At 43.5% G+C, this 18070-nt stretch overlaps 2 protein-coding genes across 6 annotated transcripts in view; one reads left to right on the forward strand and one right to left on the reverse strand.

Moving 5' to 3' along the window:
- The first annotated feature begins 747 nt into the window (after nt 1-747).
- On the forward strand, nt 748-2829 carry ndufb3 (NADH:ubiquinone oxidoreductase subunit B3). 2 transcript variants are annotated; one of them, XM_065013864.1, is made up of 3 exons: nt 748-830; nt 1205-1330; nt 2604-2829. In XM_065013864.1, exons 2-3 carry the CDS (start codon nt 1206-1208, stop codon nt 2752-2754), a joined length of 276 nt encoding a protein of 91 aa, XP_064869936.1. In that variant the 5' UTR covers nt 748-830; nt 1205; the 3' UTR covers nt 2755-2829. The 2 variants fall into 2 exon arrangements, with proteins under 2 accessions (XP_064869936.1, XP_064869937.1); XM_065013865.1 differs by having other exon boundaries at nt 775-877.
- A 7850-nt stretch (nt 2830-10679) lies between these two features.
- eef1da (eukaryotic translation elongation factor 1 delta a (guanine nucleotide exchange protein)) overlaps nt 10680-18070 on the reverse strand; it is a 36085-nt gene continuing 28694 nt past the window's right edge. For 3 of the 4 annotated variants that reach the window (XM_065013861.1, XM_065013863.1, XM_065013862.1), the window contains 2 exons: nt 17729-17923; nt 10683-10840 (listed from right to left, as the gene is read on the reverse strand). In XM_065013861.1, coding sequence (XP_064869933.1) covers nt 10802-10840; nt 17729-17923 — 234 coding nt within the window. In that variant the 3' untranslated portion in view covers nt 10683-10801. Of the gene's footprint in view, nt 10841-17728; nt 17924-18070 lie in introns of all 4 variants that reach the window. The other variant, XM_065013860.1, reaches the window with a different exon arrangement.

The following is an 18070-nucleotide window of genomic DNA, read 5'->3' on the forward strand; positions in this document are numbered from 1 at the left end:
TTAGTGCTAGAGGCGTCACTACAGACTCCCTGGTTCAGCGGTCTAAGGCACTGCGTTTTAGTGCTAGAGGCGTCACTACAGACTCCCTGGTTCAGCGGTCTAAGGCACTGCGTTTTAGTGCTAGAGGCGTCACTACAGACTCCCTGGTTCAGCGGTCGAAGGCACTGCGTTTTAGTGCTAGAGGCGTCACTACAGACTCCCTGGTTCAGCGGTCGAAGGCACTGCGTTTTAGTGCTAGAGGCGTCACTACAGACTCGCTGGTTCAGCGGTCTAAGGCACTGCGTTTTAGTGCTAGAGGCGTCACTACAGACTCCCTGGTTCAGCGGTCTAAGGCACTGCGTTTTAGTGCTAGAGGCGTCACTACAGACTCCCTGGTTCAGCGGTCGAAGGCACTGCGTTTTAGTGGTTCGAATGACAGCCTCCCTGGTTCGAATCCAGGCGGTATCACAACCGGCCGTGATTGGGAGTCCCATAGGGTTGCGCACAATTGGGCTCAGCATTGTCCGGGGTAGGCTGTCATTGTAAATAAGAATCTGTTCTTAACTGACTTGCCTAGTTAAATAAATATAACATATGTTAATGCATCGATTCGTCCCCTAATCAAACTGAACCGCTTCAAACTAAAATGTATCGTTCCCGTATCGTCTTGAAAGGGAATGTACATCCCTAGTTCTGTCCAGACTATGGTTCTGACCGACAAATACACTGGATTGTTTGCGCTCCGACAAAATACGTACTAAGTGTGGTCTCTTTCGTGTACCGTAGCAGTGCCGTACATCAGATGCAATTGTCGAAGTGCTTCATCCACAACAGAGGTCACAAACAGACAGGTACAACCGTTACGCGTTTATACTATTACAAAAACATGAAATAAAACGTAAGTGTTTGATATATAAATATGTTGTACTACTGAAGACTTAGATTTAATTGTTTCATGGTTAAATGTGTCATTGCTGCTTCCCGAGGTCCTCTGCTAATGTTAAAAGCAGGCTAACTAGCTTGCTAGCTCCCTAGTCGGTAGGCTGTGCTAGTTATCTAGCTAACCACAGTACAATCCAAGAGTATCTGATCATGGAAACCTAACATCTCTATGGTACTATGAAATATTCTTACAATCTGTGGTGTGTCCTGTATGCTTTCATCAACTAATTTAGCTAGCTAGTTCCACAACTCAACCCCCCCCCCCCCTGACGCTGTGTGTTAGGATGGGAGGAGACCACGGCAGTAAATTAAACCTGCCAGACTCGAAGCAGTGGCAGGTCGAGGGAACGCCTCTGGAGTTCACACGGCAGAGGCTGGCAGCTAGAGGACTGAAGGACCCATGGGCACGGTGAGAGAGAGGGAGATCGTTGCATTAAAGATGTGTACATCTACAGTGCCTTCGGAAAGGATTCAGACCCTTTGACTTTTTCCACATTTTGTTAAATTACAACCTTGTTCTAAAATGGATTTTAAAAATATATAAAACCCCCCCCAGCAATCTACACACAATAACCCATAATGACAGCGAAAACAGGGTTTGAGAAATGTTTGTAAATTCATTAAAAATAGAAAAATGGATACCTTACTTACATAAGTATTCAGAACTTTTGCTATTGCTACTTTTGCTATCAGGCCTAAATGATAGTGGCCAGAAGGAAGCCACTCCTTAGTAAAAGGCACATGACAGCCCACTTGGGGTTTGCCAAAATGCACCTAAAGGACTCTTGGACCATGAGGAACAAGATTCTCTGGTCTGATGAGACCAAGATTGAACTCTTTGGTCTGATTGGCAGGCGTCACATCTAGAGGAAACCTGACACCATCCCTACGGTGCAGCATGGTTGTGGCAGCATCATACTGTGGGGATGTTTTCCAGAGGCAGGGGCTGAGAGACTAGTCAGGATCGAGGCAAAGATGAACAGAGCCAAGTGTAGAGATCCTCGATGAAAACCTGCTCAGGACCTCAGACTGGGGCGAAGGTTCACCTTCCAACAGAACTACAACCCTAAGCACACAGCCAAGACAACCCAGGATTGGCTTCGAGACAAGTCTCTGAATGTCCTTGCGTGGCCCAGCCAGAGCCTGGACTTGGAGAGACCTGGAGAGAGCTGAAAATAGCTGTGTAGCGACGCTCCCCATCTAACCTGACAGAGCTTGAGAGGATCTGCAGAGAAGAATGGGAGAAACTCAAATACAGGTGTGTCAAGCTTGTAGCTTCATACCCAAGAAGACTTGAGGCTGTAAGTACTGCCAAAGATGCTTCAGCAAAGTACTGAGTAAAGGGTTTGAATACTTATGTAAATGTAATATTTCAGTTTATTTTTTAAATACATTTGCAAAAATGTCAAAAAAAAAAGTTGTTTTGTCATTACGGGGTATTGTGTAGATTGCTGGGGGGGGGTTATATATATTTTTAAATACATCACGGGGTATCGTGGCGTCATTACGGGGTATTGTGGCGTCATTACGGGGTACCGTGGCGCCATTACGGGGTACCGTGACGCCATTACGGGGTACCGTGACGTCATTACGGGGTACCGTGTGTAGATTGTGGGAAAAGTCAAGCGGTCTGAATACTTTCCGAAGGCTCTGTGTGATACTGATGTTTCTCTCTCCCACAGTAACGAGGTGTGGAGGTACGTGGGAGGCTTCAGTCGTCCTGTATCCCTGGGAGACGTGATGCTGAGGGGCTTTAAATGGGGCTTTGCTGCCTTCGCTGTGGCTCTGACTGTAGAGTACGCTCTCTTCCCCCCAAAGAAGTCTGACCACTGACCTTTAACCCCAGAACACGACCGTATCAGATGTTTTTTCTGTAATAATAAATGTTGAGTGTTTTCATCCACTAAATGGGCTGGTTGTGTTGGTGTGGTTGGTAATGGTATTACTCTCCCTGCTATACAACTCTGACACTGAAAAAGGCACACAACCAGGGTTTCTATGTTTGCAGTGTTCCTGTAAATTAGGCTACTTTGAAAACAAAATATATTGGTTGCAGGTTTTTGGGCTACTTCTAAATTGCACTGCGGCCACCATCTATTCATTTTACTGTGAGGCAGGCTGTTGCTGAACAACTGGTAGGATGGAGGGGGATGTGCTGTTGCTGAGCGACTGGTGGGATGGAGGGGGATGTGCTGTTGCTGAGCGACTGGTGGGATGGAGGGGGATGTGCTGTTGCTGAGCGACTGGTAGGATGGAGGGGGATGTGCTGTTGCTGAGCGACTGGTGGGATGGAGGGGGATGTGCTGTTGCTGAGCGACTGGTGGGATGGAGGGGGATGTGCTGTTGCTGAGCGACTGGTGGGATGGAGGGGGATGTGCTGTTGCTGAGCGACTGGTGGGATGGAGGGGGATGTGCTGTTGCTGAGCGACTGGTGGGATGGAGGGGGATGTGCTGTTGCTGAGCGACTGGTGGGATGGAGGGGGATGTGTTGAGAGAGTACTGCCGACGAGTCACTTGAGTGAGAGGAGAGGAGCATGTCAGGACAAGTGATGTGAGAACAAGGTAATATGGAGACACCTATTGGATAAATGTGGCTACTGGAGAACTTATTTGTATTGCTTTTAATCTTTTTAAATGAATTTCTTATTAACACTTTGTTCTAGCTAGCTATCAAGTAAACACAATGATAATGTGCTTTTGGTTCCATTGCTGAAAACATATCTATTTTCGTATTGATTTGTCCGTGCCATTTGACTTTGCACACAAGGTCAGAACGGCATATTGACTGCATGACAACTCATGTATGAAGAACATTATGTAGATTCAACTTGCTGCAAATTTATTTGGGGGTGATAGTTTTTAGGCCTTGTGGGGGATAGTTTTTAGGCCTTGTGGGTGATAGTTTTTAGGCCTTGTGGGGGATAGTTTTTTGGCCTTGTGGGTGATAGTTTTTAGGCCTTGTGGGGGATAGTTTTTAGGCCTTGTGGGGGATAGTTTTTAGGCCTTGTGGGTGATAGTCTAGGCCTTGTGGGGGATAGTTAGGCCTTGTGGGTTGGTCATTGCGCAAAATGTTTTACTCTGCACAGTTCAGCTTTCACCGTCTTGATTTCCTTAACACAGCTGCTCATTAGTCAAAATGTTTCACAACCCAAATTCGGCCAGGTCCCTCAAATGTTTGACCGTTTAGTTCCCTTATTCTCAGAGACTCTGTTGCTGTTTCACTCCGTTTACTCTACTGAAGCAGACCCAGGTGTGCTGGTGGTGGAATAGAACAAGTGGAATGGCTGGGAATCCTCTAGGAAATACTGGTATACACTTTTTATACACCCATTTTCTGAAATGGAAAGTTAAAGGAGATTCATGTTGTGGCTCTGCTCTCACGGTCAGTCCCGCTTCCTCTTCCTGGTTGTTAACCTCGACAAGCACTTTGCCGTCAACAGGACAACGACCATCACCACCAGGCCGTCCAGGCTGTGGTACTGCAACCTGGATTGTAATCAATACGTTTTGCAACAGAAAGCATTTACTCCAAGTTTCTATTGAACAAATCCAGGTAGGTCATTTGGTTTGGTTGTCAAACACTTTCCGTAATGATTCCACCCAGTTGACGTCCTGGGTTGGGGCTCAGATGGCCCGCCCCGTGGGAACAGTGTGACACACCCCCTCCTACAGGCCATGGGTCCCACTGGGTCAAGAAGGCCCTCACACTGGTGAGCTAACACAAACATGATCAGACACACATGACCAGACACACACATGACTTAAATGTGTATCCAAACTTTTGACTGGTACTGTACATACGGGGGGAACCACTGGTACTGTACATACGGGGGGAACCACTGGTACTGTACATACGGGGGGAACCACTGCTCTGGAGTATGGGCTGTGGAATTTGATTGAGACCACACTAGAACCACTTGATATTGCTGCCTAGCAGACAATCATGGATGAAGGGCCTCATCGGGCACACACATACACACACACACACACAAAATACTAAAATAAGCAACTAATTCTCAAACTCCGAGCAATAGGACTAAACCCTCCCCTGGAATAAAAAAGACCCCAAACTAAACCCTCCCCTGGAATAAAAGAGACCCCAAACTAAACCCTCCCCTGGAATAAAAAAAGACCCCAAACTAAACCCTCCCCTGGAATAAAAAAAGACCCCAAACTAAACCCTCCCCTGGAATAAAAAAGACCCCAAACTAAACCCTCCCCTGGAATAAAAAAAGACCCCAAACTAAACCCTCCCCTGGAATAAAAAAAGACCCCAAACTAAACCCTCCCCTGGAATAAAAAAAGACCCCAAACTAAATATATATAATATATATATATAGCAGCCTGTTATGGTTTATATATATATATATTATATAGCAGCCTGTTATGGTTTATATATTATTATTATATATATATATATAGCAGCCTGTTATGGTTCTGAATAAGTTTCAGCATATATATTCCACATAACTACTAAACTACATATATATTCCACATGACTACTAAACTACATATATATTCCACATGACTACTAAACTACATATATATTCCACATGACTACTACTACACTACGTTTATATATATATATTCCACAGTACTACTACTAAACTATGTTTTTATATATATATATATATATATATATTCCACATGACTACTACTAAACTATGTTTATATTCCACAGTACTACTACTAAACTACGTTTATATATATTCCACAGTACTACTACTAAACTATGTTTATATATATATATTCCACAGGACTACTACTAAACTATGTTTATATATATATATTCCACAGTACTACTACTAAACTATGTTTATATATATATATTCCACAGTACTACTACTAAACTATGTTTATATATATATATTCCACAGTACTACTACTAAACTATGTTTATATATATATATATTCCACAGTACTACTACTAAACTACGTTTATATATATATATATATTCCACAGTACTACTACTAAACTACGTTTATATATATATATATTCCACAGTACTACTACTAAACTACGTTTATATATATATATATATATATTCCACAGTACTACTACTAAACTATGTTTATATATATATATATATATTCCACAGTACTACTACTAAAGTTTATATATATATATTCCACAGTACTACTACTAAACTAAGTTTATATATATATATTCCACAGTACTACTACTAAACTATGTTTATATATATATATTCCACAGTACTACTACTAAACTATGTTTATATATATATATTCCACAGTACTACTACTAAACTATGTTTATATATATATATTCCACAGTACTACTACTAAACTATGTTTATATATATATATTCCACAGTACTACTACTAAACTATGTTTATATATATATATTCCACAGTACTACTACTAAACTATGTTTATATATATATATTCCACAGTACTACTACTAAAGTTTATATATATATATTCCACAGTACTACTACTAAACTAAGTTTATATATATATATTCCACAGTACTACTACTAAACTATGTTTATATATATATATTCCACAGTACTACTACTAAACTATGTTTATATATATATATTCCACAGTACTACTACTAAACTACTAAACTATGTTTATATATATATATTCCACAGTACTACTACTAAACTATGTTTATATATATATATTCCACAGTACTACTACTAAACTATGTTTATATATATATATATATTCCACAGTACTACTACTAAACTATGTTTATATATATATATATATTCCACAGTACTACTACTAAACTATGTTTATATATATATATTCCACAGTACTACTACTAAACTATGTTTATATATATATATTCCACAGTACTACTACTAAACTACGTTTATATATATATATATATATTCCACAGGACTACTACTAAACTACGTTTATATATATATATATTCCACAGTACTACTACTAAACTTGCGTTCTGGCAGCGAGTCTGCGCGCTCTACGGTTGGCGAGTCTGCGCGCTCTACGGTTGGCGAGTCTGCGCGCTCTACGGTTGGCGAGTCTGCGCGCTCTACGGTTGGCGGGAAAGATCGGCACATTCATGTCAAGTTCCGTTTTTATGATTGCAACTTTCTGTGTGAAAATGTTTTAGGTGCATATGCAACGTTTCTAAATGAGGCTGCTGGTTCTGAACGTGAACACAGCCAATCCCTACCTGTGTGTGTGAGGACACAGGGGGACCCCCAGCCGTACCCCTGACTGGGCTCAGGTGCTGTGTGGAGGTGCGTCTATAGGGGTGCTTCCCCTCACTGGGCCTTTACTAGTCCTGTATTAACAGACCTATATATAGTCATGTTTGCCCTCATTCAGACAGAAACAGACAGGTGCTGTGTGGAGGTGCGTCTATAGGGGTGCTTCCCCTCACTGGGCCTTTACTAGTCCTGTATTAACAGACCTATATATAGTCATGTTTGCCCTCATTCAGACAGAAACAGACAGGTGCTGTGTGGAGGTGCGTCTATAGGGGTGCTTCCCCTCATTCAGACAGAAACAGACAGGTGTTTGTGGAGGTGCGTCTATAGGGGTGCTTCCCCTCATTCAGACAGAAACAGACAGGTGCTGTGTGGAGGTGCGTCTATAGGGGTGCTTCCCCTCATTCAGACAGAAACAGACAGGTGCTGTGTGGAGGTGCGTCTATAGGGGTGCTTCCCCTCATTCAGACAGAAACAGACAGGTGCTGTGTGGAGGTGCGTCTATAGGGGTGCTTCCCCTCACTGGGCCTTTACTAGTCCTGTATTAACAGACCTATATATAGTCATGTTTGCCCTCATTCAGACAGAAACAGACAGGTGTTTGTGGAGGTGTTTCCCCTCATTCTATAGGGGTGCTTCCCCTCATTCAGACAGAAACAGACAGGTGCTGTGTGGAGGTGCGTCTATAGGGTGTTTCCCTCATTCAGACAGAAACAGACAGGTGCTGTGTGGAGGTGCGTCTATAGGGGTGCTTCCCCTCATTCAGACAGAAACAGACAGGTGCTGTGTGGAGGTGCGTCTATAGGGTGCTTGCGTCTATAGGGTGTTTCCCTCATTCAGACAGAAACAGACAGGTGCTGTGTGGAGGTGCGTCTATAGGGGTGCTTCCCCTCACTGGGCCTTTACTAGTCCTGTATTAACAGACCTATATATAGTCATGTTTGCCCTCATTCAGACAGAAACAGACAGGTGTTTGTGGAGGTGCGTCTATAGGGGTGCTTCCCCTCATTCAGACAGAAACAGACAGGTGCTGTGTGGAGGTGCGTCTATAGGGGTGCTTCCCCTCATTCAGACAGAAACAGACAGGTGCTGTGTGGAGGTGCGTCTATAGGGGTGCTTCCCCTCATTCAGACAGAAACAGACAGGTGCTGTGTGGAGGTGCGTCTATAGGGGTGCTTCCCCTCACTGGGCCTTTACTAGTCCTGTATTAACAGACCTATATATAGTCATGTTTCCCCTCATTCAGACAGAAACAGACAGGTGCTGTGTGGAGGTGCGTCTATAGGGGTGCTTCCCCTCACTGGGCCTTTACTAGTCCTGTATTAACAGACCTATATATAGTCATGTTTCCCCTCATTCAGACAGAAACAGACAGGTGCTGTGTGGAGGTGCGTCTATAGGGGTGTTTCCCCTCATTCAGACAGAAACAGACAGGTGCTGTGTGGAGGTGCGTCTATAGGGGTGCTTCCCCTCACTGGGCCTTTACTAGTCCTGTATTAACAGACCAGGTATATAGTCATGTTTCCCTCATTCAGACAGAAACAGACAGGTGCTGTGTGGAGGTGCGTCTATAGGGGTGTTTCCCTCATTCAGACAGAAACAGACAGGTGTTTGTGGAGGTGCGTCTATAGGGGTGTTTCCCCTCATTCAGACAGAAACAGACAGGTGTTTGTGGAGGTGCGTCTATAGGGGTGCTTCCCCTCACTCAGACAGAAACAGACAGGTGTTTGTGGAGGTGCGTCTATAGGGGTGTTTCCCCTCATTCAGACAGAAACAGACAGGTGCTGTGTGGAGGTGCGTCTATAGGGGTGTTTCCCCTCATTCAGACAGAAACAGACAGGTGCTGTGTGGAGGTGCGTCTATAGGGGTGTTTCCCCTCATTCAGACAGAAACAGACAGGTGTTTGTGGAGGTGCGTCTATAGGGGTGTTTCCCCTCATTCAGACAGAAACAGACAGGTGTTTGTGGAGGTGCGTCTATAGGGGTGTTTCCCCTCATTCAGACAGAAACAGACAGGTGTTTGTGGAGGTGCGTCTATAGGGGTGTTTCCCCTCATTCAGACAGAAACAGACAGGTGTTTGTGGAGGTGCGTCTATAGGGTGTTTCCCTCATTCAGACAGAAACAGACAGGTGCTGTGTGGAGGTGCGTCTATAGGGGTGTTTCCCTCATTCAGACAGAAACAGACAGGTGCTGTGTGGAGGTGCGTCTATAGGGGTGTTTCCCCTCATTCAGACAGAAACAGACAGGTGCTGTGTGGAGGTGCGTCTATAGGGGTGTTTCCCTCATTCAGACAGAAACAGACAGGTGCTGTGTGGAGGTGCGTCTATAGGGTGCTTCCCCTCATTCAGACAGAAACAGACAGGTGCTGTGTGGAGGTGCGTCTATAGGGGTGTTTCCCCTCATTCAGACAGAAACAGACAGGTGCTGTGTGGAGGTGCGTCTATAGGGGTGTTTCCCCTCATTCAGACAGAAACAGACAGGTGCTGTGTGGAGGTGCGTCTATAGGGGTGTTTCCCCTCATTCAGACAGAAACAGACAGGTGCTGTGTGGAGGTGCGTCTATAGGGGTGTTTCCCCTCATTCAGACAGAAACAGACAGGTGCTGTGTGGAGGTGCGTCTATAGGGTGCTTCCCCTCATTCAGACAGAAACAGACAGGTGCTGTGTGGAGGTGCGTCTATAGGGGTGTTTCCCTCATTCAGACAGAAACAGACAGGTGCTGTGTGGAGGTGCGTCTATAGGGGTGTTTCCCCCTCATTCAGACAGAAACAGACAGGTGCTGTGTGGAGGTGCGTCTATAGGGGTGTTTCCCCTCATTCAGACAGAAACAGACAGGTGCTGTGTGGAGGTGCGTCTATAGGGGTGTTTCCCCTCATTCAGACAGAAACAGACAGGTGCTGTGTGGAGGTGCGTCTATAGGGGTGTTTCCCCTCATTCAGACAGAAACAGACAGGTGCTGTGTGGAGGTGCGTCTATAGGGGTGTTTCCCCTCATTCAGACAGAAACAGACAGGTGCTGTGTGGAGGTGCGTCTTGTGCTTAAAGCTGTGTTTTATTAGTAACTGGAAGCAGAGAGCAGCAGTAACTCTTTGGATGACTGGAGAGGAGGGGAGGGAGGAGGGGAGAGAGGGAGGGAGGAGGAGGGAGGGGGGGGGAGGGGAGGGAGGGAGGAGGGGAGTTTCCCCTCAGGGAGGGAGGTGCTGGGGAGGGAGAAACAGAGGGGAGGAGGGGAGGGAGGGAGGAGGGGAGAGAGGGAGAGGGGAGGGAGGAAGGGAGGGAGGGAGGAGGGGAGGGAGGGAGGGAGGGGAGGGAGGGAGGAGGGGAGAGACAGAGGCGAGAGGAGGGAGGGAGAGAGAGAGGGAGAGGGAGTGTTTTATTAGTAACTGGAAGCAGAGAGCAGCTGGATGACTGGAGAGGAGGGAGGGAGGAGGGAGGGAGGGAGAGGGAGGGAGAGGGAGGGAGAGGAGAGAGGAGAGGAGAGGAGGGAGAGGAGAGGAGGGAGGGAGACTCTGGGAGAGAGGGAGAGGGAGTCAGAGGGAGGGAGAGGAGAGAGGGGGAGAGGGAGTAGAGGGAGGGAGTAGAGAGAGGAGAGGAGAGGAGGGAGAGGGAGAGGAGAGAGGGAGAGAGGGAAGGAGGGAGGAAGGGAGGGAGGAGAGGAGAGGGAGGGAGAGGCTTAGATCTTGTTGAAGGCAGCCACGTCGACACTCTGGACCTGAAATAGAAGAGTTCAGATCAGGGTAATGTGTCCTCAGACCACTATAATACACTAGTAGTAGTATCTCAGATCAGGGTAATGTGTCCTCAGACCACTATAATACACTAGTAGTAGTATCTCAGATCAGGGTAATGTGTCCTCAGACCACTATAATACACTAGTAGTAGTATCTCAGATCAGGGTAATGTGTCCTCAGGCCACTATAATACACTAGTAGTAGTATCTCAGATCAGGGTAATGTGTCCTCAGACCACTATAATACACTAGTAGTAGTATCTCAGATCAGGGTAATGTGTCCTCAGACCACTATAATACACTAGTAGTAGTAGTAGTATCTCAGATCAGGGTAATGTGTCCTCAGGCCACTATAATACACTAGTAGTAGTATCTCAGATCAGGGTAATGTGTCCTCAGGCCACTATAATACACTAGTAGTAGTATCTCAGATCAGGGTAATGTGTCCTCAGACCACTATAATACACTAGTAGTAGTAGTAGTAGTATCTCAGATCAGGGTAATGTGTCCTCAGACCACTATAATACCCTAGTAGTAGTAATGTGTCCTCAGGCCACTATAATACACTAGTAGTAGTATCTCAGATCAGGGTAATGTGTCCTCAGGCCACTATAATACACTAGTAGTAGTAGTAGTAGTAGTATCTCAGATCAGGGTAATGTGTCCTCAGGCCACTATAATACACTAGTAGTAGTAGTAGTAGTAGTATCTCAGATCAGGGTAATGTGTCCTCAGACCACTATAATACCCTAGTAGTAGTAGTAGTAGTATCTCAGATCAGGGTAATGTGTCCTCAGACCACTATAATACACTAGTAGTAGTATCTCAGATCAGGGTAATGTGTCCTCAGGCCACTATAATACACTAGTAGTAGTAGTAGTAGTAGTATCTCAGATCAGGGTAATGTGTCCTCAGACCACTATAATACACTAGTAGTAGTAGTAGTAGTAGTAGTAGTAGTATCTCAGATCAGGGTAATGTGTCCTCAGGCCACTATAATACACTAGTAGTAGTAGTAGTATCTCAGATCAGGGTAATGTGTCCTCAGGCCACTATAATACACTAGTAGTAGTAGTAGTAGTAGTATCTCAGATCAGGGTAATGTGTCCTCAGACCACTATAATACACTAGTAGTAGTATCTCAGATCAGGGTAATGTGTCCTCAGACCACTATAATACACTAGTAGTAGTAGTAGTAGTAGTAGTAGTAGTAGTATCTCAGATCAGGGTAATGTGTCCTCAGACCACTATAATACACTAGTAGTAGTATCTCAGATCAGGGTAATGTGTCCTCAGACCACTATAATACACTAGTAGTAGTATCTCAGATCAGGGTAATGTGTCCTCAGGCCACTATAATACACTAGTAGTAGTATCTCAGATCAGGGTAATGTGTCCTCAGACCACTATAATACACTAGTAGTAGTAGTATCTCAGATCAGGGTAATGTGTCCTCAGACCACTATAATACACTAGTAGTAGTAGTAGTAGTAGTAATAGTATCTCAGATCAGGGTAATGTGTCCTCAGACCACTATAATACACTAGTAGTGGTAGTAGTAGTATTATCTCAGATCAGGGTAATGTGTCCTCAGACCACTATAATACACTAGTAGTAGTAGTAGTAGTAGTAGTATCTCAGATCAGGGTAATGTGTCCTCAGGCCACTATAATACACTAGTAGTAGTATCTCAGATCAGGGTAATGTGTCCTCAGGCCACTATAATACACTAGTAGTAGTATCTCAGATCAGGGTAATGTGTCCTCAGGCCACTATAATACACTAGTAGTAGTATCTCAGATCAGGGTAATGTGTCCTCAGACCACTATAATACACTAGTAGTAGTATCTCAGATCAGGGTAATGTGTCCTCAGACCACTATAATACACTAGTAGTAGTATCTCAGATCAGGGTAATGTGTCCTCAGACCACTATAATACCCTAGTAGTAGTAGTAGTAGTATCTCAGATCAGGGTAATGTGTCCCCAGACCACTATAATACACTAGTAGTAGTAGTAGTAGTAGTATCTCAGATCAGGGTAATGTGTCCTCAGACCACTATAATACACTAGTAGTAGTATCTCAGATCAGGGTAATGTGTCCTCAGACCACTATAATACACTAGTAGTAGTAGTAGTAGTATCTCAGATCAGGGTAATGTGTCCTCAGACCACTATAATACACTAGTAGTAGTATCTCAGATCAGGGTAATGTGTCCTCAGACCACTATAATACCCTAGTAGTAGTAGTAGTAGTATCTCAGATCAGGGTAATGTGTCCTCAGACCACTATAATACCCTAGTAGTAGTAGTAGTATCTCAGATCAGGGTAATGTGTCCTCAGGCCACTATAATACACTAGTAGTAGTATCTCAGATCAGGGTAATGTGTCCTCAGACCACTATAATACACTAGTAGTAGTAGTAGTAGTAGTAGTAGTATTATCTCAGATCAGGGTAATGTGTCCTCAGGCCACTATAATACACTAGTAGTAGTATCTCAGATCAGGGTAATGTGTCCTCAGACCACTATAATACACTAGTAGTAGTAGTAGTAGTAGTAGTATCTCAGATCAGGGTAATGTGTCCTCAGACCACTATAATACCCTAGTAGTAGTAGTAGTAGTAGTATCTCAGATCAGGGTAATGTGTCCTCAGACCACTATAATACACTAGTAGTAGTATCTCAGATCAGGGTAATGTGTCCTCAGACCACTATAATACACTAGTAGTAGTAGTATCTCAGATCAGGGTAATGTGTCCTCAGACCACTATAATACACTAGTAGTAGTAGTAGTAGTATCTCAGATCAGAGTAGTAGTATCTCAGATCAGGGTAATGTGTCCTCAGGCCACTATAATACACTAGTAGTAGTATCTCAGATCAGGGTAATGTGTCCTCAGACCACTATAATACCCTAGTAGTAGTAGTATCTCAGATCAGGGTAATGTGTCCTCAGACCACTATAATACCCTAGTAGTAGTAGTAGTAGTAGTAGTAGTAATGTGTCCTCAGGCCACTATAATACACTAGTAGTAGTATCTCAGATCAGGGTAATGTGTCCTCAGGCCACTATAATACACTAGTAGTAGTAGTAGTAGTATCTCAGATCAGGGTAATGTGTCCTCAGGCCACTATAATACACTAGTAGTAGTAGTAGTAGTAGTAGTATCTCAGATCAGGGTAATGTGTCCTCAGACCACTATAATACACTAGTAGTAGTAGTAGTATCTCAGATCAGGGTAATGTGTCCTCAGGCCACTATAATACACTAGTAGTAGTATCTCAGATCAGGGTAATGTGTCCTCAGGCCACTATAATACACTAGTAGTAGTATCTCAGATCAGGGTAATGTGTCCTCAGACCACTATAATACACTAGTAGTAGTAGTAGTAGTAGTAGTATCTCAGATCAGGGTAATGTGTCCTCAGACCACTATAATACCCTAGTAGTAGTAGTAGTAGTAGTAGTAATAATGTGTCCTCAGGCCACTATAATACACTAGTAGTAGTATCTCAGATCAGGGTAATGTGTCCTCAGGCCACTATAATACACTAGTAGTAGTAGTAGTAGTAGTAGTATCTCAGATCAGGGTAATGTGTCCTCAGGCCACTATAATACACTAGTAGTAGTAGTAGTAGTAGTATCTCAGATCAGGGTAATGTGTCCTCAGACCACTATAATACCCTAGTAGTAGTAGTAGTAGTATCTCAGATCAGGGTAATGTGTCCTCAGACCACTATAATACACTAGTAGTAGTATCTCAGATCAGGGTAATGTGTCCTCAGGCCACTATAATACACTAGTAGTAGTAGTAGTAGTAGTAGTATCTCAGATCAGGGTAATGTGTCCTCAGACCACTATAATACACTAGTAGTAGTAGTAGTAGTAGTAGTATCTCAGATCAGGGTAATGTGTCCTCAGGCCACTATAATACACTAGTAGTAGTAGTAGTAGTATCTCAGATCAGGGTAATGTGTCCTCAGGCCACTATAATACACTAGTAGTAGTAGTAGTAGTAGTAGTAGTAGTAGTAGTATCTCAGATCAGGGTAATGTGTCCTCAGACCACTATAATACACTAGTAGTAGTATCTCAGATCAGGGTAATGTGTCCTCAGACCACTATAATACACTAGTAGTAGTAGTAGTAGTAGTATCTCAGATCAGGGTAATGTGTCCTCAGACCACTATAATACACTAGTAGTAGTATCTCAGATCAGGGTAATGTGTCCTCAGACCACTATAATACACTAGTAGTAGTATCTCAGATCAGGGTAATGTGTCCTCAGGCCACTATAATACACTAGTAGTAGTATCTCAGATCAGGGTAATGTGTCCTCAGACCACTATAATACACTAGTAGTAGTAGTAGTAGTAGTAGTATCTCAGATCAGGGTAATGTGTCCTCAGACCACTATAATACACTAGTAGTAGTAGTAGTAGTAGTAATAGTATCTCAGATCAGGGTAATGTGTCCTCAGACCACTATAATACACTAGTAGTGGTAGTAGTAGTATTATCTCAGATCAGGGTAATGTGTCCTCAGACCACTATAATACACTAGTAGTAGTAGTAGTAGTAGTAGTAGTAGTATCTCAGATCAGGGTAATGTGTCCTCAGACCACTATAATACACTAGTAGTAGTAGTAGTAGTATCTCAGATCAGGGTAATGTGTCCTCAGGCCACTATAATACACTAGTAGTAGTATCTCAGATCAGGGTAATGTGTCCTCAGGCCACTATAATACACTAGTAGTAGTAGTAGTAGTATCTCAGATCAGGGTAATGTGTCCTCAGACCACTATAATACACTAGTAGTAGTATCTCAGATCAGTATCTCAGATCAGGTAATGTGTCCTCAGGCCACTATAATACACTAGTAGTAGTATCTCAGATCAGGGTAATGTGTCCTCAGGCCACTATAATACACTAGTAGTAGTAGTAGTATCTCAGATCAGGGTAATGTGTCCTCAGACCACTATAATACACTAGTAGTAGTATCTCAGATCAGGGTAATGTGTCCTCAGACCACTATAATACACTAGTAGTAGTATCTCAGATCAGGGTAATGTGTCCTCAGGCCACTATAATACACTAGTAGTAGTATCTCAGATCAGGGTAATGTGTCCTCAGACCACTATAATACACTAGTAGTAGTAGTAGTAGTAGTAGTATCTCAGATCAGGGTAATGTGTCCTCAGACCACTATAATACACTAGTAGTAGTAGTAGTAGTAGTAATAGTATCTCAGATCAGGGTAATGTGTCCTCAGACCACTATAATACACTAGTAGTGGTAGTAGTAGTATTATCTCAGATCAGGGTAATGTGTCCTCAGACCACTATAATACACTAGTAGTAGTAGTAGTAGTAGTAGTAGTAGTATCTCAGATCAGGGTAATGTGTCCTCAGACCACTATAATACACTAGTAGTAGTAGTAGTAGTATCTCAGATCAGGGTAATGTGTCCTCAGGCCACTATAATACACTAGTAGTAGTATCTCAGATCAGGGTAATGTGTCCTCAGGCCACTATAATACACTAGTAGTAGTAGTAGTAGTATCTCAGATCAGGGTAATGTGTCCTCAGACCACTATAATACACTAGTAGTAGTATCTCAGATCAGGGTAATGTGTCCTCAGGCCACTATAATACACTAGTAGTAGTATCTCAGATCAGGGTAATGTGTCCTCAGGCCACTATAATACACTAGTAGTAGTAGTAGTAGTATCTCAGATCAGGGTAATGTGTCCTCAGACCACTATAATACACTAGTAGTAGTATCTCAGATCAGGGTAATGTGTCCTCAGACCACTATAATACACTAGTAGTAGTATCTCAGATCAGGGTAATGTGTCCTCAGGCCACTATAATACACTAGTAGTAGTATCTCAGATCAGGGTAATGTGTCCTCAGACCACTATAATACACTAGTAGTAGTATCTCAGATCAGGGTAATGTGTCCTCAGACCACTATAATACACTAGTAGTAGTATCTCAGATCAGGGTAATGTGTCCTCAGACCACTATAATACCCTAGTAGTAGTAGTAGTAGTAGTAGTATCTCAGATCAGGGTAATGTGTCCTCAGACCACTATAATACACTAGTAGTAGTAGTAGTAGTAGTAGTAGTAGTAGTATCTCAGATCAGGGTAATGTGTCCCCAGACCACTATAATACACTAGTAGTAGTAGTAGTAGTAGTATCTCAGATCAGGGTAATGTGTCCTCAGACCACTATAATACACTAGTAGTAGTATCTCAGATCAGGGTAATGTGTCCTCAGACCACTATAATACACTAGTAGTAGTAGTAGTAGTAGTAGTATTATCTCAGATCAGGGTAATGTGTCCTCAGACCACTATAATACACTAGTAGTAGTATCTCAGATCAGGGTAATGTGTCCTCAGACCACTATAATACACTAGTAGTAGTAGTAGTAGTATCTCAGATCAGGGTAATGTGTCCTCAGACCACTATAATACCCTAGTAGTAGTAGTAGTAGTATCTCAGATCAGGGTAATGTGTCCTCAGACCACTATAATACACTAGTAGTAGTATCTCAGATCAGGGTAATGTGTCCTCAGACCACTATAATACACTAGTAGTAGTAGTAGTAGTATCTCAGATCAGGGTAATGTGTCCTCAGACCACTATAATACACTAGTAGTAGTAGTAGTAGTATCTCAGATCAGGGTAATGTGTCCTCAGGCCACTATAATACACTAGTAGTAGTATCTCAGATCAGGGTAATGTGTCCTCAGACCACTATAATACACTAGTAGTAGTAGTATCTCAGATCAGGGTAATGTGTCCTCAGACCACTATAATACAATAGTAGTAGTTGTGTTATCTACAGCGTGTGATACTCACATAGTCCTCAAACTTGGTGATCTCTTCTTCTAGCAGGTCTGTCCCCACCTTGTCGTCCTCGACAACACACCCGATCTGAAGCTTCTTTATGCCGTAACCCACGGGAACCAGCTTGGACTGACCCCACAGCAGACCGTCAGCTACAACAGACCTCACACACTCCTCCAACTTAGACATGTCTGTCTCATCATCCCACTGAGGAGGGAGAGGAGGGGAGAAAGCATTAGATAGAGGACAGACAGGGGACAGAGGACAGACGGGGGACAGAGGACAGACAGGGGACAGACGGGGGACAGAGGACAGACAGGGGATAGAGGACAGACAGGGGACAGAGGACAGACG

This window comes from Oncorhynchus nerka, linkage group LG9b (assembly GCF_034236695.1).
Source record: "Oncorhynchus nerka isolate Pitt River linkage group LG9b, Oner_Uvic_2.0, whole genome shotgun sequence".
Lineage (NCBI taxonomy): Eukaryota > Metazoa > Chordata > Actinopteri > Salmoniformes > Salmonidae > Oncorhynchus > Oncorhynchus nerka.